Here is a 25,533-nt window from a genome sequence, read left to right as displayed (position 1 = left end):
TCACACAAAGGATCCCACAAAACAAAGTAAACATTGTTTATTAATACAAAAACAATCATTTAAAAAAGTTTTAAAAAATCTTGATTTCCTGAAAGAACAGAAAAGTAGTAAAATGTTTATTTCGGTGATGTCTAATATAGTATGACATTTTGATTACTTTTCATTGCCTTTTGGAGTTTAATCTAGGAGATTCATTAAATACTTAAACTATTCAAAAATGGCAGCACTAAGAAATATGAGGTAAGCACACAACATGGAACAAAACTTAGCTGTGACATGTAAACACCATTCTTTCATAGGATAGCAATGTTCACAACTGGACTTTACATTAATGTTTGGACTGGTACCAATAGTATTTGCTCCATGCAATGTAAAAATAGCACTAAGCAGTCATTTGCGTGATAATGATGGCTACTCTTTTTAAAAGACCAAGAAGAGGTATTCTGAGTATCTCAAAGGCAGGAGCTGATGATCTGGAAGTATTTTTTTTAGTAAGAAGTGCTCAGTAGGGGAGTTGAGGAAGTACTGATAGACCAAGAATTAGCAGACCTCAGAGTTAGGCTGGAGACAAGGATATCAGAGAAAAGGCCTGGAGATGCATTCTTCTTCTTCAAGCCATCCACTCTCAGGATTAAAGAGAATGTGTATGATAATGACCCACTGGCACCAGTTGTCACAATTTCCTGTCCAGTGCCAGTACGACACCGTGTGACACTGCAAAATGCTACCTCTGCAATACTGCAGAATTACAGACTTTTTCATCTCAGGATTTTTTCTATGTTGTGCTCTAATTACAGAGGGCTACAGCTTTTACTTTTAAAAAGCAAGAGACTTGTGCACATACTTTTAAACTATATGTTATTTGCTAAAGACTCAACATTTTTATGCCAAGAAACTAGCCTTCTGATTGGTGTATTCTCCTTAATCATACTGTCAGTGTCTTGCTACTGAACAACAGTAGTTACTTTTGTGCATTAAGGAACAACACATTTTATAGAAATTCAGTACTGGATCAATATTTTGGCCACTTTTGGCCTTTGGCAAGAAGCAGCCAAACCTCTGAAACTTTTCAGATAAGCACTACTTAGAGATTTGGTCAAACAATTTCATCCAGCTATGTATACGTTTCTAGTATTTTTGCATTAAATTCAAATTTGAAATGGTTTTAGGGCAGAGACAATCTGACTCAATGCAGCCTATTAAACATATTTATGAGCACATATAGAACATGATTAATTTCTCAGTTGGCAGACTGGGTCCTTTTGGCATTTAACAGCTGCCTCTATTTTTACCCCCCCCCCATTTAAAAGCAGTTATCCAGAAGCTGCTTTTCTAACAATGAATGATATAGGGCTGGATCTTGCACTGTGGAAGCCAATGGGAGTTTTGCAACTGACTTCAATGGGATCAGGATTTTAGCCTGCACTGTGTAGCATAATAAGCTTCACATTTCTAGTCCCCATTATTTCAAAACTATTACCACTACATGGGGCTGCATTATAAGCAACATGTGTTCAGGGCCAGCTCCAGGGTTTTGGCCGCCCCAAGCAGCCAAAAAAAAAAAAAAAAAAAAAGCCGCGATCGCGATCTGCGGCGGCAATTCGGCGGGAGTTCCTTCGCTCCGAGCGGGAGTGAGGGACCGTCCGCCGAATTGCTGCCGAATAGCTGGACGTGCCACCCCTCTCCGGAGTGGCCGCCCCAAACACCTGCTTGCCAGGCTGGTGCCTGGAGCCAGCCCTGCATGTGTTATTCTTAGGATGCATTAAAAACCATATATGCTATCCTCATACTGGTATGAAACTCTACTTGAATTAAATGGGAATTGCATGCAAGTACCTGAGGGCAGGATTTGGACCCAATGTCCTAGTGTCACTGAAACACCAAAAATCCACAGTTCTGAAGCAGCCATCAGATCAATAATTCAAATGACCTGCACTGCTTCAATTCAGGGATGCAGTGACACTCAAAGCTCCATAAGTTCTAACGTATTTTAAAAGAACTGCAAACTGAACTGGAATTAAGGTGCAAGGAAGCACCACTGCAGACAAGGCAAACTGGTGATTTTTTTTTTTTTTTTTATATAAAGTACAAATGACATGGCAGGGACATCTTTAACATTCAGATTGAAGGTTGCTTACTTTCACATACTGAAACATTAAGACATGACAGAGAATTACTGGTGTGAACAAACAAGGCAGGTGAGGCCTTGTCTTATATCTTTTATTGGACCAACTTCTGTTGGAGAGAGAGAGAGAAGCTTTGAGCCACACAGAGCTCAAATCAGCCCTTGGAACTTCCTTAATTTTATTCATTTGTCACAAACAGTGGCCTTTAAAAAAAACAAGAGGACAACAGACATTGAATTAAGATGTACTATATAATTTTTTAAAGGGGCCAAATTGTTTAGACTTTGCCTAAAGTTGGGCATCTAAAAGTGGTGTGATTTTCAGAGGTGCTGAGCTAGTAGCTTCCCACTGAAGTCAATGGGAGCTGCAGACACTCAGCACCTCATGCCATTTTTGTTTAGCTGCTTAAATGTGAATTTAGATGCCCAACTGTACACACTTGCACTTGTCAGCAGTTCATTTGAAAGTGTCAGCCTTAGTACTGTATGTAGATATAAGTGAACTCTCATGCTCATTTTATGGAAAAGCAGGGTCGTATATATCAGATTTAGTGAAGCAGTGTAGTTTCCTACACACCCACTTATACCATATGGTAAACAGGTCTTTGTAAAGTTAAAAAAAAAAAAGCTGAAAATGTCAAATTACATCTTATGATAAAACCCTGTTAAGCTGGCTACTCCACATATGCTACACGTGAAAGAATAAGTAAAATTCTTGTTAAGACAAGTACCACCACCACATTATTACCAAGTTATTAAATGACATCTGGTTAACATGAAATACGTTTCCATAATTTCAGCTCTCCTGCTTAAAAACAAGCTTTCTATTTAATAGTTTTCTTACAAGCTTTAACAAGTACATTTAGGAGTATGGCTATCTTTGTACAAGGGAAGCCATACAGAAATATTTTTGGAGATGATAAAAAGTCAGTATTTATGGAGTAAATTTCATTAACTAGTATGTTCTAGTATGCCAATGGCATGTCTACACTGCAATTAGACAACTGCGGCTGGTCTGTGCCAGCTGATTCGGGCTCACAGAACTTGGGCTGCAGGGCTGATTAATTGCAGTGTAGTCTTTTGAGCTTGAGTTGCCGCCTAAGCTCTAAGACCCTGCGAGGTGGCCGCAGGGTCTTAGAGGTTTACTTCCCCAGGCCGGAAGTCTACACTGCAAATAAACAGCTCCACATCCCGAATCCTGTGAGCTCGAGTCAGGTGGCATGGGCCAGCCACGGGTTTTTAATTGCAGTGTAGACATACCCCTAGTCCGCTCACAGAGATACCTGTGCCACTGTCTGGGTCAAGACATATATGCAGAGAAAAGTGTAGGTCTTGAATAGTGTCTTCATGTCGTTACAGGATTACTTTAGAATATCTCCCGTCCAAGGACTGGGAGTAAAACCTTTTATAAACATTACTGAATTAAGCCCCCAAACACCCTCCCTCCCTGGTAGAGTCAATACTATCCTCATTTTACAGGCCCAGAGAGTAAGGCCAACATTTCCAAAAGTGACCAGTGATTTTGTCCAACTTGAGACATCTTTAAAAGGATCCGATTTTCAGAAAGTTCTGAACACCGTGTGCCCCCTGAAAGTCAGGTTCTGTTAAGGTATCTTAAACTGGGTATCCAAAATTACGTTACTGCTGAAAATTCAGGCCTACATTAATTTACCCAAAAAGTTTGTGGCAGAAGCAGGAAAAGAAGCCAGATCTTAAGTCCTACTCCTACAGAATGTAATGGTCTGCTTTTACAACAAGTAAAAATGTTGGCAGCCAAGCTTTCTACAGAAAGTAGCTCCAAAAGGATCATCAACATGCTCCATGATTAAGCCTATGGATCTAAAAGATGATCATTTCACTCTTCATATTGTTCACCATTTTTGAAACTGAAATAAGTACTGAGAGAAGCTTTATCACCCAGGCAGGAGGAACTAGTGGGAGCACATATCCTCATGGATGGTGTTATTAGGGAACAAGAGAGGATAAAAACAGTTTTGCCAAGTCCAGCATTCAAAAATCACCAGTCATGACAAAATATCATGATGCTGACTTAAAAATGAGATTCTAAGTAGTAATAAGTTTAGAGTTCTACTTATTTGCTTTCTGGCTATGAGCATTTAGAGTTCATATTTTCAAGCTGTTCTCCACAGCTATGAGGGCTAGAAACTTAAAAAAAATGTAAACTGAGAGTCTTAAAAAAATAAATAAATCACAATTTGATTTCAAGACTGGGGTCTTTATAAACACCACCAAATATCATGACACCACTGATAATAATTGTGAGCGTTAGCAACACCTGAAAGGCAGCACAATCTGCACATCCTGCAGCCAGCACCGAATGTGTGCTCAGTGACTGCAGAGAGTTTTGCTGTAGGGAAATCTACATTACTGATTGTTGTAAGCTAGAGAGAGGTGACAATGGACTTCCAACCTAGGTGCCATCCTTAGACCTGCTGAGGATCCCCTCCATCCCCCCCAACCTTTGGTAAGTGCAGAGATCTCCCTCTATTCCAGGCTATTGGGGGGGGGGGGGTGAAGGAGGAGAGGGGAAATGAAGATATCCATGATAATAAAGATATCCTCTTTTCTTCCTCTCTATTCTCTTCTCTCCTGGTTGCTAGTTCTCGCTTTTAGTTCCCCTCTTTGCTAACAAGGTCTTTTAAGGGATCTCTCTCCCCTCTCCAAAGGCTAGGTAAGTGGCCAATGCATTTACAAGCTCCAAATAAAGATATCTGCTTATGTAATGAATCACCCATGTTTTAAAGAAAGGATCTCAGATCATTTATTCAAACTTAATGGAAAGTCTGCAGGTCTTGTTAATTTTATGACTAATTAAAATGTTTACATTTCTTTTAGAACACATTTTTAAGATCACAAAATGGAGTATGTCAAATACAATCTTATAGTCCTATAATCTCAGAAATGTTTTATGTGGTGTCACCTGTCAAATGTATCATTTTGGTTAACTCTAAATAAAAGTGCACATAATTCATTTTGAGCATTTAAGGCTTAACACAGATATGTTAGAGATCAGAAGAAATAATCAGCAACTCCAACTAAGTGTAGTTAACACTTAAAACTCAAGAGTTCAGTCTGTAGCAGTACTGCAACATATGGTCATTTCACACTGTCAAGAACTATGATTTAGGAGAAACGATGCTAAAAGTTTAATGAAATTTGATTGTGCAAAACACACACACACAGAGCGGCATTTATGTCTGCTTGTCAACCACACTATCATATAAAGAATTCAACAACCTTTTCTGAATAAAAGCACCACTGTGTGCTGCTTACGGTTAATTGTATGTTCTCTCCTCAAGCTCTTACATAAATAATTTCCTTGTCGACTGTTATGCTCCAGCACAGGGAACATGCCTGAAAATTGCCTAATTAAACTGCATGTTTTCATATGAAAATTGACTATCATGATAGCTGTTGGAAGCATCCCTAAGAGCTTGTGAAAAGAGAACATACCTTTACCCCATGGCTGTCACTCTAACACAGGGGTGGGCAAACTTTTTGGCCTGAGGGCCGCGTTGGGTTTCGGAAATTGTATGGAGGGCCAGTTAGGGGAGGGGGTCGTGCTCTCCCTCCCCCCTCCGGATCCCTGCCCCATCCACACACACCCCCGTCCCTGTCCCCTGACCGCCCCTGGAACCCCTGCCCTTGACTGCCCCCGGACGCCCCATCCAACCCTTCCTCTCATTCCTGACGCGCCCCCCGGGACCCGTGCCCCATCCAACCACCCCTTCTCCTGTCTCCTGACTTCCCTGGGAACCCCTGTATCTGACTGTCCCCTGCCAGCCTATCCAACCCCCCCCTCTCATTTCTGACTGCCCTCCCTCCTCTGGGACCCCTGCCCCATCCAACCATCCCTTCTCCCTGTCCCCTGACTGCCCCCCCCCGGCCACCCCATCCAACCCCACCTCCTTCCTGACTGCCCCCCAGGGACCCCAGCCCCATCCAACCACCTCTTCTCCCTGTCCCCTGACTGCCGCCCACCCCATCCAACCCCTCCTCTCCTTCCTGACTGCCCACCAGGACCCATTCCCCCATTCAACCCCCATACTCCCCACCCTCTGACTGCCCCGACCACCCCCCCCCGAACTCCCATGCCCTCTCTCTAACCCCCCGCTCCCTTACCATGCTGCCCGAGGCACTGGTGGCTGGCGGCGCTACAGCTGTGCCACCCAGGTGGAGCCAGCCACACCATCGCCACCGTGCAGCACAGAGCACCGGGTCAGGCCAGGCTCTGCAGCTGCGCTGTCCCAGAAGCTTGCAGCCCCATCGCCCAGAGCACTGCGCTGGCGGTGGAGCGAGCTGAGGCTGCGGGGGAAGGGGAACAGCAGGGATGGGGCCAGGGGAAGCTTCCCGGGCCAGGAGCTCAGGGGTCGGGCAGGAGGGTCCCGTGGACCAGATGTGGCCTGCGGGCCGTAGTTTGCCCACCTCTGCTCTAACAAGTATTATAATAAAGATAATTTGCCTTGTTTAATATTTAGAAACTGTGCCTCTTCCTTTGAGGCTCCATGCACCCCTCTGAGGCCACATGTGGAGGGGAGTCTGTGTAGGACTGGGGGAAGCTCTGGAGTCTGAAGAGGTGGGCTGGTGGCAGGGAAACCAGATGAGGTCTTCCAGATTCCTCCTTCACAAAACTCATTGGGGACATCATTAACAATTAATAAAATCACAATCCATATTAAGTTATGTCCTCTTCCCATCTACCTTATGAAGCTCCTCCACTTCCTCAGGGGGTTATGAGACAGTCACAGTTCTTAGTTCTTTAAAAAAAGAACAATCCCTCCCTCCCACAACCAGGGCCGACGAGGGGGGGGAAGCCAGTACAAATTACTGGGGCCCGGCTTCGCCCCCCCCTCGTTGGCCCTGTTTAGCCGGTCCGCCCTTGCTGGGGGGCCCGAAAAAATCCAGGGCTCAGCTTCCCCGGCTCCCCCCCCTCTCGTCGGCCCTGTTTAGCTGGTCCGCCCTTGCTGGGGGGCCCAACATTTTTTTCACTGGGGCCCGAACCCACTCTCGGTGGCCCTGCCCACAACAAAACCCAAAAGTCCATATCCATTCCCATTCTCAACCTTGAAATAAGAGTGGCCAAGGGTATTACTGTGTTTGACATATGAATTGGCCAGTCAGAAAAGGATAAGGCTGCACTGCTCCTCTATAAGTGACTTTTGGGGTAATGGAAAGACAGCCGATTTAAATTCATAATTTTGTGAGCTTCCTTGTTGTGAGAGCCACGAAGAATTCAATGTTCTATCCATCAGCCCTTCTTTCCTTTATGCTTCCCTGACCACACACATCTCTACTTCTTCCCCGATGGGCTGGTTTAGCCCTACTGAGCAGATACCATCTATGTATACAAAAGTACATTTGTAGAATATATATAAAATCAAAGCAGGGTTAGGTTAGGTGCCTAAAGCCACTTATGAGCTGTGTTGGCTTTCTTGCTCTTTTCAGTACTATATGTAGCTGAATGCCTGAATATTTGAACACTTGTAAAATATTTAGATTGCTTTATGTATGTGAGTAGCTATTTACTTCAAAAGTCAGTGATACTCTCTACTGCATATCCTACTGATCAAAGAAAAGTAATTAAGAGGTCTGTCTGCATTTCCATTTGAAACTCCAATTTAGAAGAGAATAATATCGTTGAGACTTCAAAACTGAATTAGGATGAAGTTTAGAAAATACGGTATGAATTCAGAACAGCAATTTATTGTCTTCAAAAGTGGCATCTTTTTAAAAAATTACAGCATGTCAAAAAGCAGACTATTTCTACTCTTTCTGACATTTTTTGACAAGCTTTGGATCAATATTGGCTAACATTAAACAAATCTTCTCTTTTCCCTCCACCTTTTTGTAAACATTTATGGGCGAGATCTTCACCCCCACTCCAACTGTTTTACATCACACAAAAGGGCTGGAACTGCATAAAGGGGATCTAAACGCCCTGTGTCTAGCTGGGGGAGGATTCCCCTGAGGCAGGCGACCATAAGCCTGCCTCCTGAGGAACCCATTGCAAGCCCTAGCACAAGAGGCGTGTGGGGAACAGGATTACAGATGGGGCCACAGTATTCAGCACTCCAGGAGGCTGCTGTAAGTTAGCCATGTCCCCAAGGTTGTCTAAGTTACACTGGAGGCCACTCCAACCCCCAGTACAACCCAGGATTTGGAGGGTACAAAAGGTTATTTAAAGCCAACTTAGCCCCCCTATGTCCTGGACTGCAAGTTCTTTAGAGGCTCAGCAGAGAATCTCACCCTATTTAAAAAAGAACAGGAGTACTTGTGGCACGGTGCCACAAGTACTCCTGTTCTTTTTGCGGATACAGACTAACACGGCTGCTACTCTGAAACTAACTCTATTTAGTTAAACACAACACATTCAAATAATGGATTACTTTATTTTAAGTTTCAAATCATGTTCAGTGGCAACACAGCATAAGAAACTAGTTTGTATCATATGGTGTTTAAAAACCATCATATATAAATATGTGAAGCCCTATTCAATGAATGAATAGGTACAACTGTCAAGAGTTATATTCCCTCGCCACACAAGGACTTTTTTGTACTTTTAATAATTATTTATTTCAAACAAATAGGCGGTAAAGCAGTACTCAGACTTATCAAAGCCTTAAAGTAAATTAATGTAATAAAACTATTATTCTTCAGAGGTTGAATGGAATAATCTTTTAGTGTACCAACCCTTTATAAATAAAATCTTAGATTAAAGTTTAATTAGGTCAAAATCGAAAATAAATTTTAGGATCTTCTCCATATTAGAAATTTGTCCACAACAAGTGACTATCTAAATCAGCACATGACAGTTTCTACTTAGGAGGAATATGGGACTGAAACAAATCAACCAACCCACTGAGTGTCACAGGTCAACAATGAAGTGCATTGTGTGCAGGGAGAATAGTATATGGTAGCCCAGATAGCATCAGCCTGTACTACAACTGGAGAATAGCAAATGCCATCAGATCCTCACTGTCAGAACTTCAGTTTCCTAGGGTCACACCTCCTCAACACATACACAAATAATAAATATCCACATTTTTTATATATTGCACAACCACACGCACCATGACATAACTGAGGGAGTTAAATAAAAATCGAAGCAGCATTGGTCATCTGAACTCTCCTCACAAAACATATTGAGATGGGAAAAAACGAATGAAGTTGTTACCTTGCTTAACTTCAGGCAATAACGTACATCAGTTGCCAGTAGATTATACTCCACTTGATCAATGTGTGCTTGAGATAAATATTTTGTTAGGACATCTCCCAAGGAATGGCATGGATTACAGCTTAAATCGCAACAGTATTAACAACAAAAATTTGCTGCTTAATGGAGACTCATTCAGCAATTGCCATGTTGCTGAGTGGTGTTCTGCCAATTTGAAATTATGCATTCTGGCCTAAGTGCAGACGTTGCCGAATACAGATTAAAAGATTTTTAAACTGAGTAAACATGAATTATATAGTGAATAGCTTATTCTTGAATTTTTATTCAATACAATATTTCAAGTCTTTTGGGTTAAGTTTAAATATTGGCTGTTTCTCTTATATCAGATATCCTCAATCAGGCAGATCAGCTGCCCATTGGGACAATTCTACCATATATCCCAGAAGATCACTAAATTGATTTTTTTCTTTAATAGATACAGTTTATTTTAATATGGTACTGAAAGTTGGTAGGCACAGGCATGGAGTAAGGTTAGTTACAACTCACTCTAATGATAAAGGTTGACAGGTAGGAAGTATAATCCTGTGTGTGATATTTAAATGATTACACAATCATATTGTGTTACAGACAACTACACAGGCTCATAAGTATGAAACGATTATTACTAACCCTACCCCGATCTTATATTTAGCTGTTATGCTCATGGGTAAGATTTAAAATATTCTATGCTTATAACTTCAGTTCAAGTTTTTAAAACAAGCTCAACAAAACATACTAAAACACCTTGTTAAAAGCAAGAGGTTGCCTCTAGAGTGAAGATTTTCCATTAGAACACATTAATATTTGATGGATGATCTTGAATTGAAAACATCTAACTTACAAACATCAACATGTAGAAGTGTTTAAAGAGACCTCCAGAATTAAATTTTTGATGTTATGAAATGCTACTAGTTAAATAATTTGATCAGAACTAATGTTATTTGCAACCATGGACTTAAAATGTTCCATATTTAAAGCCTTTATCCTATTAGTTTAGATTATAAGAGACGGGGGAAAGGGAGTATTTCAAAGCTCTTTTCTTGAATCCCAAAAAATCACTTTTATAATAGGGAGAAGAGACACTAGCATTTACTTGGGTGAATGATAAGAACTTGGGTGAATTACCCAACATTTTATGTTTTTGTAATATTTCTGTCATCTAGTGAATCCTCTTAAGCAAGAACAAAGGTAAAGTCTGGTCTAGTTAAAGTACAACCTAAAGCCCCTTTCTTATAAAGAAGAAAATTTAGTAGATAAATAAAATGTAGACTGCATTCTATTATTTGTCATTTCGTTACTGTGTACTGACCTGTTCACAGAATCCAATATAGTTCCTTACATATTATTTTAACCCTTTGATGGCAACAGAAGTTAAATTATTCATATTTTTAATTTTTTTTGTCCACTACACTTAAATCAAGGCTATAAAAACTGATTCAAAACCAATGGTTTGAATGCTAACAACTGCAGGAGATGGGATTCATTAAAAACTTACCTTTGTTCACTGCTCCCACTACTGTCAGTTTCTTCACCTGCAGCCTCCAGAAATCCCTGACTTGCTCAAGTAAAAAAAACCCCTTTATTGTCACTTTTTATTTCTTAAGTGCCCACACTTCAACAGACAAGGTAAAATCCTTTACCACTGAATTCAAGGGGGCCAGATTTTCACCCACAGTACAGATAAATGGAAAAAGACTTTAGTTAAAGGTGAAAGGAAAACCACACACAATTTAATGCAATAATCAGTGTCTATAATCTGCTCTGCTCAACAATACACTTGATACTCTTATGAAAAAGCAATTGATTTTATCGGCCTTGCTCAATCAGTGATCTGTATTCCAACCAGTGATTTTTAACTAATTTATCAATGGCTTACAAGAAAGCCTCCTGATACACTACACTATTTATGAGAGATCTTTAAAACTCGTTTAGTATAAAAGAGATGGTTAGATAGAACAATGGTCCTGTGGTTAGCCCACAGAATTGGAGTTCTATCCTTAGCTGTGCAACAGACCTTCTGAGTTACCAGGCAGTGCTTCATTTCTCCATATGCAAAATAGTGATATTACTTTCCCCACAAGATTGTTGGGAGGCTGAAGTGAATACATGTGAAAATGCTTTTCCACAATTCTTTTAGCTGTATACTACACTGTATCTCATTATATATGACTATGTAGGGGAGATGTGTTAGGACAACATGGGTCTATAGTTACCTGACCAATTACAAAAATAGCTAATTTAAAAAAAAATTGGTAGGTATTGATAGTAAGACTAACTTTTTTTTACTAATAAAGAACAGAGCTGTAAGCATGAATAGCCGGATGTACTGACTACACCTGTCTTTTCTTTCTGCAAAGCTTCACTTGTCAGCTGCCAGCTGTTACAGATAACAGCCAGCCAGATTACTTCAATGATGTTGTATCAATGGAATATTATTGATCACAAAAAAAGTGTAGGTCAGGAAGGGGGGGGAAAAATCTAGAACTTCCTTATACCATTAACTTCCTCAGAATGGCAACTCGTAGTCACTGAAAGAAAGTTAATAAAGGTCACAAAAAGAAGTTGGAGATTTTTATATTAATACTCAAAATGTGATACTATTTATCACTTTTCTTGCATCATTTATTCAATAAGGATTTTGCAAACAAAGTAAAATGTCAAATGTAAAAACACATGAAAGATGTGTTTTAGGACCGTGTTGCAATTTCCAAAGACAAAAATATAGTGAGTGAAATGTCACCCTCAATTACAACCATGCATTCTCATTCATATTGTGCACCGTCAGCGTACCAGAAGAGAGAATTCGTAGTGTGTGTATCAGCATAAATAAAATTAAATGAACTAATGTGAAACTTGTTTGAAATATTAAATGAACAAGCATATGCTAGTGCCCACAGCATATGCAACTCTGCCATACTATAGCGTGATACGTTAAAATGCAATTCTCTTCTGAGAAGTAACTGTAAAAATGACACATGCTACTACATAACACCTCGGCTCCCTGTGTATTGTCAGAGGGTTATCTACTATACTAACATTAATTTGTCTTTAGTTCAGAGACAGGGTCTGAATCTCTAGTCTTGTGTATAACATTCCCTCTGAATATTTTCCTTGCTATATATGTATAACCAATTCAGTTCCCACAGTAATTGTTCTAGGAAAAAATGCAGATTTCAGAACATTCAGCAGACACGGACAACAGGTCAAATCCTCCCATACTACTTGTCTACTTCATGCTGATCCAGTGATGCACAGCAGCTGGGAAGCCAGCTTAACCAGGTAGCTGGGAATTTTCTTGTTTCACCGTGGCCTGGCCCAGGCCATTGGGGGAATTAGAAGGCCTACACTCTGTGATCCCCAGGTCTAACTGCAGTATTGCCAACCCCAACACATTAAAAAATGTGGATTAAAAAGACTGGATTATATATTAGATTTAAAAATAATCTGAGGGTTCTATTTATTTGCCTGCTGATTTTTGAGCCTTTAAGTTTTCAAACTTTTCTCTACAGCCCATGAGGGCTAGACACTATTTTTTTAATGTAAAGTTACAATTCTCACCAAATCACATGACTCCAGAAGCTATGCTTTTAAGATACCAAATATTATCATAAAAGTCTCAAGAATTGGCAACACTGAGAATAACTTGTTGGGCAGTCAGGTGCAAGACAGAGCAGCCCTGAGATTGCTCCAACTCACACTGTAGACCAGACCAGTCTCCAGCCAGACACTAAGTTAAGGGAAGCATCAAGATCGCTCAAAGCCATCTTTACTTTCTTCTCCCAGATCCTATGCCAAGCACAGTTCAGACAGACCAGAGGATATGGTCCACTGTTTTGTATTAGAAACATAATATACTCATATATTAATCAGAACTAAATTAGGATACAACACCATTTGTTGTAATTAGTGGTGTAAATATAAATATTATATATGTCTCAATGCTTGTAATATTTCTTGGCATTTAAAGCCATAACACTTATTTTGGGAGCTGTTCCAAAAGATTTTCACTTGGCTGGTTTATAATGAAGTAATTTGTTAGTTAAACCCCAGAAGAAATAAGTATCAATTGTTTGCTATAAATAAAATTGCTTTCCAGAAATGTAGTCCCCCCAACCCCCCAGATACATATCACAAAGTCAGACCTAATTTAAAGGATTCCATTTATTTGAAGTCAGTCCCCTCTGCTAACCAGACCAACAGATCAAAGATACTTCTCACTTCTTATACTCTACTGCTTTTTTCTCCTTCTCTCTGGACTTTGGCCCTCCTTTGATTCCACCTCCCATTCTCAGATCAGCTCCTTATGAATCAAATGTCCTCCCATCCAACCCCTCAAGTCCTATTTTTATTAAACTTTCTTACACTGATCTCTGCATCGATCATACCTTCCTGTTTTTTTCATATTTCTCAACTTATGTTGGGTGGAGTTAGAACCTGATCCTGCAAACACTTACATGTGAGTTTGTCCCATAGAAGTCACTGTGTCTACTCAGATATGTAAAGTTAAGCGCATGCGTACATCTTGGTAAGACTAGGGCCTTAGAATGGAAGCTTTTCGGAGCAAGGGCCTTGTAAATATTCTGTAAAATTACAATTCTCTGTGAAGCAAAACACACATTCTTCTTCAATGGGCAACAGATCTTCTGGATACTTAGATATATCCATGGTTTGCACATAAATCCAAGTATAATTTTATAAATAAAATGAAAAACCTCTTGCATAAACAGCTATGAAAAATGAATGAATTTAGTAGTGAATAGTAAAAGTCTCTCCTTGCTACTGCTTGTCAGTACTCTCTGTGAATGCTATGGAAAAACTCTGGTAAAAATTGATTCAGATATACAGTGTGTTGCAGGTGGAAAAACTATGGTCCAATCCACCCAGGTAAATAACTCATCAATACTTCATAAATGTACCCACCTGCACTCAGTTACTATGGAAACTATTTACCATAAAATTGATTATTGTGTTAGAAAGTTCTAAAACTAAACTATGATCTGATTATCTACTTTTCAGTCCAATATACAAACCAAACACTTGGTATAATGCAGCTGAGTAAAGAGACAAGCCACGAATAGACTTGCTGCTACTAAATATGTCCACATTTAAAAGAAGGATGTGAAAGATAAGCACATCAATATTTTTCTGATTAAACTTCACTGTTTGCAAAACCCCTGCTATTCCAGTCCTGGACTTCTCAAAGGGGATTTTCTTTCAAAAAAATTCCCATGCACTGCTAATGTTGTCACAGCCCCAGTGGCAGTAGCAACAATGAGAGCATTAGTGCAGACAGCACTCTGGACAGTCACGGGCTTCTTATGCACTATTTTTCCTAACTCCACTCAGAGTAGGTATACACATTTTGGCTTAAAAGCATTACTATTTCTGTTTAAAAGTTATAGTCCAAGCTCTGCTTTTGACCTGTGTGACCTTAGGCAAGTGACTTCACTGCTCTATGCCTCCATTTCTCCATCTACAAAATGGGGAGAATGCTACTAACTCTCATTTGTAAAGCTACATAAAAGTAGGTATTGTTAAGAGACTAGACCTGTGACAGAATACTAAAAATTATGAAGGCTGGCATTTGGTTGTATTTAACTTACGCTCGTCCCTCTAAAAACATTCCATTATAAACCACTTCTCAGAAACACCCAGTTTTGCTACGTTTCAGAGTAGCAGCCGTGTTAGTCTGTATCCGCAAAAAGAAGAACAGGAGGACTTGTGGCACCTTAGAGACTAACAAATTTATTAGAGCATAAGCTTTCGTGGACTACAGCCCACTTCTTCGGATGTATATGCATCCGAAGAAGTGGGCTATAGTCCACGAAAGCTTATGCTCTAATAAATTTGTTAGTCTCTAAGGTGCCACAAGTCCTCCTGTTAGTTTTGCTACGAGTGACTTACGCATGACTTTGACATCACCAGACAGACAATTTTAAGATATTTATACGTTTTGTTTGTTTTTGGGAAGGACCGTATAGAGTATGCATACTAAATGAGTTTATTAAATGCAAAATAATACTCTAAGGCCCTAGACCTCCAAGCACTTAAGCACGTGCATAACTCTGCTCATGCTGTAGCCCCATTGCTAATGAGTAGCTCGATGACATACATGCTGAAGCGCTTTGCAGGTTCAGGACATAATTGTCAAAGTATTGTTTAAGTGTGAAAGTATTGGTTCATTATATCTTCTCCCTGTCCTGCTAAGGCAAATGTCTCCAATTCTTTACCCCTATATTATTAAATAAGATTTTTTCCTGCTGTTTTTACATAAAATTAATGTGAAACATTAGGGGTACTTGGTTATTGTAAAACAACATATTACATAAAACAACTGATTACAGAAACAGCAACAGCCCAATATTTAAAGAAAACAGCTGTATGCAAATACTTTTTAGTGTTAGTTTCAACTAAACAAAATATACCGTACACTAATTTTAAGTGCCTTCATCAATGCGGATTCTGTACTAAACTACAATATACAGCTTAAAAAAAGAAAAAGATCAACTTTTCTCTATCCATTACCAGTCAGCTTCAATTTTGCAGTAAATTCTGGATCCTTCTACTAATATGAGAGCTTCCCTCTCATCCTCAATTTGCTTGCTCTAATTGCATTCCTTCTGTCAATAAAAACCACCCATTCTTCTGGATTCCCAACACACTAGAATGGAACTTCCACATTTCTAATTCTTGGCCTTATCCCAGTTGCCCAGAGACACAGTTTGTATACATCATCTTCTTGACAAGGACATGTATCCCTTTTCCTCCCAAAGAGGCAAAATTTTCTGCTTGTTTTCATAAATATAAAAAATAAGCACATTTCAAACTGCACCATACACCATGTTACCTTATTTGCTTTCCCATTACTTTAACGTTCTTCACTAGGAACATATCCATTACTGTACTGGATCAGATCAGTGGTTCATCTAAATGATTAACATATCTCAAAAAGTGGACTGTATGGGATGAATGAGGTGAAGATAGGAAAACCCTCACAATAGATAATTCTGGAATAACGTACCTGTATGTGAAGTCTGTTCCTGATTCCAGGAAATTAGCGGTTGACTTATGTCTTGAAACTTGAGGGTTTGTATTCTACCTGAGGTAACAGTGGATGTTTTTATCAATGTACGTATCTCATCTTTTTTCGAAATCTACTAATTTCTTAGCCTCTGATACCTTGGAGCAGCAACTTCCACAGTTAATTATGAGATGGTGCAAAAAAAAAAAAAAAAAAAAAAGATATTTCCCTTTATCAGTTTTAAAGGTTGATTTTAAATTTCATCTGATGTTTCCTTGTTCCTGTATTATCAGAAAATAAATAGGAGGGGGATAGCTCAGTGGTTTGAGCACTGGCCTGCTAAACCCAGGATTGAGAGTTCAATCCTTGAGGGGGCCATTTAGGGCTCAGGGGCAAAAATCTGTCTGGGGATTGGTCCTGTTTTGAGCAGGGGGTTGGACTAGATGACTTCCTGAGGTCCCTTCCAATCCTGAGAGTCTATGATCTTCTCTATGCCATTCACTATTTTATATGCCTCTGTAAAAATTAAGCAGTTCTAATCTTCTTTCTCCTCTCCAATCAAAGTATTTTCAGACATCTAATAATTTCTATAGTCTTTGGACAGCGAAGACTGACAATTATCCATCTTCGCACACTCATTAACCACTAAGTTATACCATCTTCAAGCACCCATATCTGCTGGATGAATCTTAAGCTACATTTTTTTCAAGGCCATAATTTTTTTTTTTTTTTAACATGGGATTTTGCAGCTCTTTGCATTCAGAGACAAATGGAAGGGTTCTTTCTCCTGTTACTGTCCCCATACACTGGTCTGACAACACTGTTTGCGATAACAGATCTGCGATTCTCAATTGATGTTAAGACAGAGAGCAAACCAAAATCCCAAGGATTAAGTGTTGGCCTTTTAGATAGCCCCAGTTTAGTACCTACTTCTGGGGGAATTGTGCGACACTGCGCGTGCGCAGAATTCATGTCTCCCGCAGATTTCTTTGCTTCTCCGCAGAAAAAGGACTTTCTGACAGGGAAGCAAAGGGAAGCTGCAAGAGCAGTCATGCACCATTCTCTAGCTGTGCAGACACATCATTTCAGGCACCCTGAGCAACCAGCGGAGAGGTAAATCACTGCAGGGCTGGGGACACCCCAGCCAGTGGCTGCTACCCTGAGCTGGGATCAGCTGCTAGTCCCCGCTGGGCTGGAGGCAGGAGAGGACAGGACTTCCTCTCCACTGCAAGGAGTGCCAGGGGCTGTGTCAAACCCAGCTCCAGAAACCTCCCCCAGCTGCAGGAAGCCCAACATCCTCCCCGCTTCCTGCCCCATCACTCCTCATCTGCAGGGGGAGGGGTCACTATAAGGGGACCTGCTCCCACATCTGCCCAACCCCCGTGCATTCGGACTGCCCATACGCAGACACCCCTGTACACCCAGACACCCCTGTACACCCAGAAGCCTCACCCTGTACACCCAGAACCCCCCTAGCCCTCCATACCCAAACCCACCCCACTGAACCTCAAACCCTGCATCTGGAGCCCCCTTCACCCAGACTCCATGCCTCCGGACCCCCACCCCTGCACTGACCACCCCTCACTGAGCTCCCTGCACTCAAACCCCCACCCTGAAGAGCTCCACTGCCCTGCACCACCCTGAGCCCCCACGTCCAGACTGCCATGCCACTGACCCCAAACTAGCTGCACCAAGACACCCATCTTACTAAGCTCCACCCCCCCAGCACCCAGGCCCCCATGCTGAGCGCCCCACACCCACACTGCTGAGCCCCAGCCACCTTCACCTGGAAGCCCTTGCAAAATCCCATTGCCTCTGCACTTGGAACCCGCCCCCCAACGAGCCTCTGTGCATCCAGATCCTGCCACACCTAGACCCCTCACTGAGCTGCCTGCACCCAGATTGTCCCACACAGAATCCTCTCATCCCACACCTGGATCCCCCCACACTGAGTCCCTCCACACTTGAATCCTGCCTGGTTGAGCCTGCCTGCCCCACATCTGGAGCGCCTGGTGCAGAGCCCCAGGGTGTCCTGGGGCAGGCCCAGGCCTTAAGCTGTGTCAAGGTCAGGTGCAGCCTCACCACTGAGTCCGTGTCCCGGGGATGGGGGAGCTGCAGGGTGATCACCCATCTTCGTGGAGCCAGTGGCTAGTGCTCCCCACTGCCAGGCTGGAGCCTCTGCATTTATTTATTGACAAATAAATCTTGCAGAATTTTAAAATATTGTGCATAGACACTTTAATTTTTTGGCGCAGAATGCCCTCAGGAGTAAGTACCTGAGATCGTACTGAGTTTTAGCTCCACCAGTAACAACAGAGAACCATAAGGACTGGACTGGTAGTGCAGGTTTTCCAAAGTTATCTGTTATCTTAGGCCTTCTCTACACTCAAAAGTTGTACGGCTTTAACTACACCAGTTTACAACCCCATTAGCGTCAACACAGCTATACTGGCGCAGTTTATTCCAGCTATAGAGGTTTAACTGAATCCTCTAAGGGTTGTACCAGTACAAGTATCTTGATTTAAGGGGGGAAAAAAAAAATCACTCCCCTAACTGAAATAATTATGCAAGTACAATGTGTCTGTGCAGACCAGGCTTTCAGCAACCTTTCTGAATTCTCTCAAGCGTAGCTTTCCAGCTGCTTCAGAAACAATGGGACAATTCAACACAGATTTACACCCTGTGAAATCTCACTCAAATCAGTGGGACTGCACAGGGTATGTCACCAATGAATTCAGACCATTCTTTAGTTTACTGAGATAAAATTAAAACTTTGAATGTAAAAGATTGTGATAAAAGAATAAAAGTGTTATTTGTCTAACAGATGGCCTATGTTTCATGATAAAAATGTTTGCATTTAATGTATAAAGATTACCTATTAATAAGGAAGCAGGTATATTTTCAAAGGGACGTTTCCATCACAAATAAAGCTAGTACTTTGTAATTCACTCTGTGATGATATATATTACAATTAGGTTTGCTCAGTGGGTGAACCCAAAGTAATTTCAACGCCAAGACTTTATGTCTAAATCCTGTTGCTAACAACCTACTGAGCTACTAAATATACTGTATTACGTGCAACATCATCAACATCTTGCTTTTCTTCAGAATCACCCTGGTACAGTCAACTTATTTCTTTCTTTACAAAGGTGCAGGAAAGACTTTTGAGTCTTGTAGAAGCAAACTTTTTGATTTATTCCTGGGCTATTACGCATACTAATGTGTGTGTGGTGCAAGGAGAAGGAAAGTAAAACTAAAAAGTAGACACTCTTAATTAAATCAATCAAATATATTTTCAATAATTAAAATTTAAAGTTTCTGAACTATTAACTCCTATATATTTTATAAGTAAGGCCGGATGGTTTTTCACCCGTGTGTCCAGGGTTCAACTGTGGCACGAGATTCAAAATGATGTGAAGTGTGTTGACACAACTCTTTCCCCAATGGACAAAAGTCAACATGACAAAACTACCTTCCTTAATGTGTGCTATCCTTAGGAGAGGGCAAGGGCTGGAGTTGGTGTGAAAATCAGAGCTACATCTTATTCATACAAAGGGCAGAAATGAGGTGGTGGGGGAAACACTATCGCTTCCCAGCTGTATCTGTGGCTTCTGGATTCAAAATAAAAGGGAGTGTGTGTGGGGGAAGGCAGGGAATGAACTAAATAAATGTAAGTTTCCATGAGGTTACTCCCTCCAGAAGCTCCAAAACATGTGTTTATCAATGGAAAAAAATCCCAGTATTTCTATTGACTTGTGTATTTTCCTCCTATCTAGAATTCTTATCTTATTGGTATTTTGGGTTTTTGGGGTAGGCAAGGAGGAGGGCAAAGTAAGGGCCAGATTGTGCCTGGCCATTCACAGGGCCAAGAAATAGAAAACATTCCATTTCTTTGCGCACAATGCCCACACCCTTCAAAACTGAGGCTGATGGCACTTCTTACACAACTATACATATATAAACAGAAACACATGGACTCTTCCCACATAACCTCACAGGTGCAAGACACCTGAAAGGGGGCCATCACCCCAGTCTTCTCCTACATTGGGCAGTAGATGTGGCAGGTATGCAAGACAGTGAATGCTAATCCTGTGCAACAAGGGACTCTGGGAAGCATTATATGTTGGTGCTCCCTATTAGTGATGAGGCTAAAGACTGTAATTTAGTTTTAAAGTAGTGGTGAACTTTTTCATACTCTGTAAGATGTGCAGGTGGTGACTGCACTAGGCAATTACAAAATTACTGTACTGCATACATTTCCCAAGTAACTTCTGAATGGTGCTAGGAGGAAGTACAGTATCATACAGTAAATACTAGGTTTATACTAATAAGCTGACTAAGCAGAATTGAGTATGCTTAAAAAATAAGTGCTAAATCTTGCTGGTTAGCAGAAAACTTCATTTGCACTTTAACATTCATAGAATCATAGGACTGGAAGGGACCTCGAGAAGTCATCTAGTCCAGTCCCCTGCACTCATGGCAGGACTAAGTATTATCTAGACCATTCCTGACAGGTGTTTGTCTTACTAACCCCCAATGATGGAGATTCCACAACCTCCCTTGGCAATTTATTCCAGTGCTTAACCACCCTGACAGTTAGGACGTTTTTCCTGATGTCCAACCTAAACCTCCCTTGCAGCAATTTAAGCCCATTGCTTCTTGTCCTATCCTCAGTGGTTAAAAAGAACAATGTTTCTCCCTCCTCCTTGTAACAACCTTTTATGTACACCTCTACCCCGATATAATGTGACCCGATAGAATACAAATTCTGATATAAAGCGGTAAAGCAGTGCTCCGGGGGGGCGGTGCAATCCGGCGGATCAAAGGAAGTTTATAACACGGTAAGATTTTTTAGCTCCTGAGGACAGCGTTATATCGAGGTAGAGGTGTACTTGAAAACTATCATCATGTCTCCTCTCAGTCTTCTCTTTTCCAGACTAAGCAAACCCAATTTTTTCAATCTTCCTTCATAGGTCATGTTTTCTAGACCTTTAATCATTTTTGTTGCTCTTCTCAGGACTTTCTCCAATTTGTCCTGAAATGTGGTGCCCAGAACTGGACACAATACTCCAGTTGAGGCCTAATCAGCATGGAGTAGAGTGGAAGAATTACTTCTCATGTCTTGCTTACAACACTGCTGCTAATACATCCCAGAATGATGTTTGCTTTTTTTTGCAACAGTGTTACACTGTTGACTCATATTTGGCTTGTGGTCCACTATGACCCCGAGATCCCTTTCCACAGTACTCCTTCCTAGGCAGTCATTCCTCACTTAGGAAGGAACAATCAGTTGCACACATACAAAGTGGAGTACTTTGCATTTGTCTTTATTGAATTTCATCCTATTTACTTCAAACCATTTCTGAACATTCATGATCTATTAATCCAAAACATGAGAAAAATGGAAGAAAGTATAATCTTGCTTAGTGTAACTTGGGTGAAAGTTGGATTCTTTGCATTTTAAATTATAAAGTGGAATGTGACTCAAAAAATAACTCTGTAAAGATGGCACTGTGGATCCATAACTGTCATGAACTCCAGATCAGTGATACTCAGACCTCAGTGATTCAGGAGCCAAATTAGTGATCAACATTACCCAAAAGAGCCACAGAAGCATGAATTCATTGTTTCATTTACTATCTATCTACCTACCATTCTCACAGCAAAATGACTGACCAAGTATTCTACAATTGGTAATAACACAGTAAAAGCACCCTGACTGGTTGGTAACTAAATCACAGCGTGTTTTAATATCATGTGCTGCAAAGATGCATTAAAGAGCCACTTGAGCTCCCAAGCCTAAGTTTGAGTATCACTGCTCCAGACCATATGGGTTCATTTTACAAGTAAAAATGAAGATTTTTCTAACTGCTGGTGCTGCAAACTCATTTTGGGATTAGAAAAATATTCAGCTTGTGTTCTATGTGTAATAAAGAAAGATTTTCCAGCTGAAATTTGGCTCACCTATCAATAGAATTGTTAGCCAAAATAGCATCCAGCTGACGCGCTCTAAGATGTGTTGTCTCTGTTAGGGTAACAGGAATAAAAGCTTATTTTAGTTATTAAACTAAATAGACATAACTGACTATATAGACATGACAGAAAGGAAGCAGATCTGTGAAGTAAGAGTGACATTTTCACATTGTTACTTTGCAGAGTAAATTCACATCCAATATATTTTTACCATCAGTATAGGCCTATTTAATTCTCACGTATCAAGAATGCAACATTTAGCATAAAAACATGCAACAGAAATTTCTGAAAAGGCAAATTCCTCTTGAAACGATAGAGAGATTTCTTTATGCCTTTTCTTTCGAGCAATAGGTATGCTATAAATATTGTCTGTGAAGTAAAAACAAGCACTTGTATCCAGATTCTTCAGTCCCTGCATTGTCATCTCTGAGACTAAACCTCTAGAGTACATCTCCACATGACACATTTACCTAAAGTGGCTGCACATGTCTAACGTAGGCTTTTGTTTAGTGATCATGGTCGTTTTGAGTTTGTTTAAATACTGAGTCCTAATGCTTACCCACTAATCCCAGGACGTTTTGAAATGCTCTCAAGCTTTTAGAGGGAAAAACTGTTGCATGGACTTTGCAGATGAAACTGACCACAGTTCACTGGAACCAGCCAGTTCAGATAAATAAAATGAAAGCAGACATTTCTTGTGAATATCTTGAAAGCTTTTCCATTAGACTGTATCAGGGGTATACAATCTTCCCTACCTTCCGATTTCCTCTTTCTTTAAATACTGTGTATATATAAATTTATCTGCTTCATTTGATATCAAGCAAAGATCTTTGGGGGAAAGCTATATCTTCCAGTACTTTGTTTTATACTGCATTATAATCACAGATATTACTAGAATATCAAATTTAAACTCTAAACATTCCTAAAAGGAGCGTCTGCAAACCACCACCTCTGAACTTACAAAACTAATTAGCAAGCAAATAAAGCATTTGGTCTGTGAATCATTTTAAAGTTGTTCCCGCTCCATGCCAGGCTTAGGTGCAGTATTCAGTAATATTTGGGTAAGCCTCTTCACTGGATGTCAAAGGGCAGTCTAGGAAAGCACAGTATATAATATAGCAAATGAGAATCTATTGAACAGATAGATGGAAATGCCTCAGGTTAGATTTTCATTAAGGGCTCAGATTGGACATTCATTTTTGATATCATGATCATTTGGACTGTGTTAATCTGGATGTTGTCTGGACAGGTAGCTCTAATACCTTAATAGCCTATATTTTATACATAAAGAAAACCTATGCATTACACACACACCTTGCTAAGGAAATGAAGGAAAATTTTGTGCCATGGTAATACAAACTATTAAGCAGTAATCACATCCTGCTAAATTTGAGACATCACTAATGGTAATAGTAACCTTGGCCAGCAGCAAAGCAGGGAGTTCACAGACACAAAAGTATCCAGGGTACTATGAAAATGCACTGGGAAGTTTTCTCAATATCATTCTCCAGCACATAACACCCATATGTGACAAGAAAGTGATGAGTCACGGTATCTGTGCCTAAGGAGAGGGGTGCAAGCGAAGTCTGACACAGTTGCTACCTTTCTAAAAAACAAAACACCTTAGGTCCTCAAATCAGAGAGAGGCTACTTGTTTGTCATGTCTCCTTGAATTGGAAAATGAAACAGGTGGATTATTATGATGTGCAGCCCATAAATCCCATTGCTCACTCCTTCATTCTAGCCCATGTTCTTATCACCTCTGATCCCCCAGGTTATTCGTACATTAGGCGCTTCCATCATATCACTTTTCAGCCAAGCTGGGGAGATGTGCAATTAGCTTCTTTTCAAGTTGTTGCTTACGCTACCCCATTGTTTGGCTCTAGGAATAACACAGCCACCACCCATCCCTGGGGCCAGATCATGCCCTGTTGATACTTGCACATGCGGAAGAGGCCCTCCTTATCGCCCTCTGTCAAAGAGGCAAGTTAAAGTGGTTTCAAAAATCTTTTGACCCAGACCCCACAGAAAACTCTTTGTGGGGGTCCATGGTGACCATCAGTCTGCTGTTGACAAGCATCATCCCCCTCTAGACCCCATGGAACCTTCAGGAGAGTTAATCCAGCCTAAAGCTTTTCTGTGGAGCCCCTCCATGCCATGGAATTCCTCTTCAGGAGCAGGAGCAGCCTGAGAAACAGCACTACCAGGGAGCCGGGTTGGGAGCTAAGGAGCAGATGTATAGGACCTCCATCTGGATGTTCCTGGTCTCCACTAAGCCATGGTTCTGAAGGCTGAACTCCCTTTACTTTCCAGAAGTGAATCAATACTCTCTCTCCAGATAGAGGAAGTGGGAGGAAATTCAAGGGAACCCTCAAGTTTTCCTTCCCTCTCTGCACTCCTGTCTCTACAGGAGGAGGTAATTGGGCTATTGTTTAGAAACCAAAGACCATCACTTCTGTAAGAAACCTGGTACTCATTCTGGATTCCACTGAAGCCAATGGAAGTTTTATCCTTGCTTTCACTGGAATAAGATTAAGAATATTCTCTAGTCTCCAAAAAGAAGAACAGGAGTACTTGTGGCACCTTAGAGACTAACAAATTTATTAGAGCATAAGCTTTCGTGGACTACAGCCCACTTCTTCGGATGCATATAGAATGGAACACGGCTGCTACTCTGAAATCTAGTCTCCACTATTTTATGGCCCAATTCTGAAGCCTTTTTCTCAGGACTGGGCCCTTAGAAAGCAGAAGTAAGACAGCTCCTATTCTGAGCCTGTGGCTTTGTAGAAAAGACTGCCCACTACTGCATCTTTTGCTTGGCTACATTTTAAAGCAACTGTAAAACTGCAATTAGGTTTGCAAACACTTATAGCTCATTATTAATACTGTGTGTAGCAGATGACCAAAGACACACATTTTACTTGTGAACAAAATAGTCATTTCACTGAATGTAAAGAAACTGCCTGAAAAATTCATAAGATCTGTTTCACAAATTACCAATTCAACCATAAGAGTGTATAGTAAAAATGACAAAAGATTTGTTCTTACAGTTGATAAAAAATTTATACCAAGGCATTCAAGTAAAGTTACTTTCTGTGTTCTGATTTAATGAATCATTTGAGCAGTATCTGGCTGGGTGACACAGATGTAGGGCTCGCTGAAGCCTACTCTAATGCCTAC

The 25,533-nt window shown here is 40.7% G+C and overlaps 1 protein-coding gene across 11 annotated transcripts in view; it reads right to left on the bottom strand.

The window, feature by feature from the left end:
* The window catches only part of RPAP2 (RNA polymerase II associated protein 2), a 71,898-nt gene that overhangs the window by 3,617 nt on the left and 42,748 nt on the right, over nt 1-25,533 (bottom strand). For 2 of the 11 annotated variants that reach the window (XR_010590005.1, XR_010590006.1), the window contains 2 exons: nt 22,345-22,405; nt 16,381-16,458 (listed from right to left, as the gene is read on the bottom strand). The exons of 8 other annotated variants lie outside the window; for them this stretch is intronic. Coding sequence is in view for 1 of the 3 variants with exons in the window: in XM_042840569.2 (XP_042696503.2) it covers nt 23,425-23,446 (22 nt within the window). In the remaining 2 variants the exon portion in view is untranslated. Of the gene's footprint in view, nt 1-16,380; nt 16,459-22,344; nt 22,406-23,409; nt 23,447-25,533 lie in introns of those variants that run through there. One more of the 11 variants, XM_042840569.2, reaches the window with a different exon arrangement.

The sequence above is a fragment of the Chrysemys picta genome, chromosome 8 (assembly GCF_011386835.1).
Source record: "Chrysemys picta bellii isolate R12L10 chromosome 8, ASM1138683v2, whole genome shotgun sequence".
Lineage (NCBI taxonomy): Eukaryota > Metazoa > Chordata > Testudines > Emydidae > Chrysemys > Chrysemys picta.
This window is presented reverse-complemented; position numbering and strand designations above follow the sequence as displayed.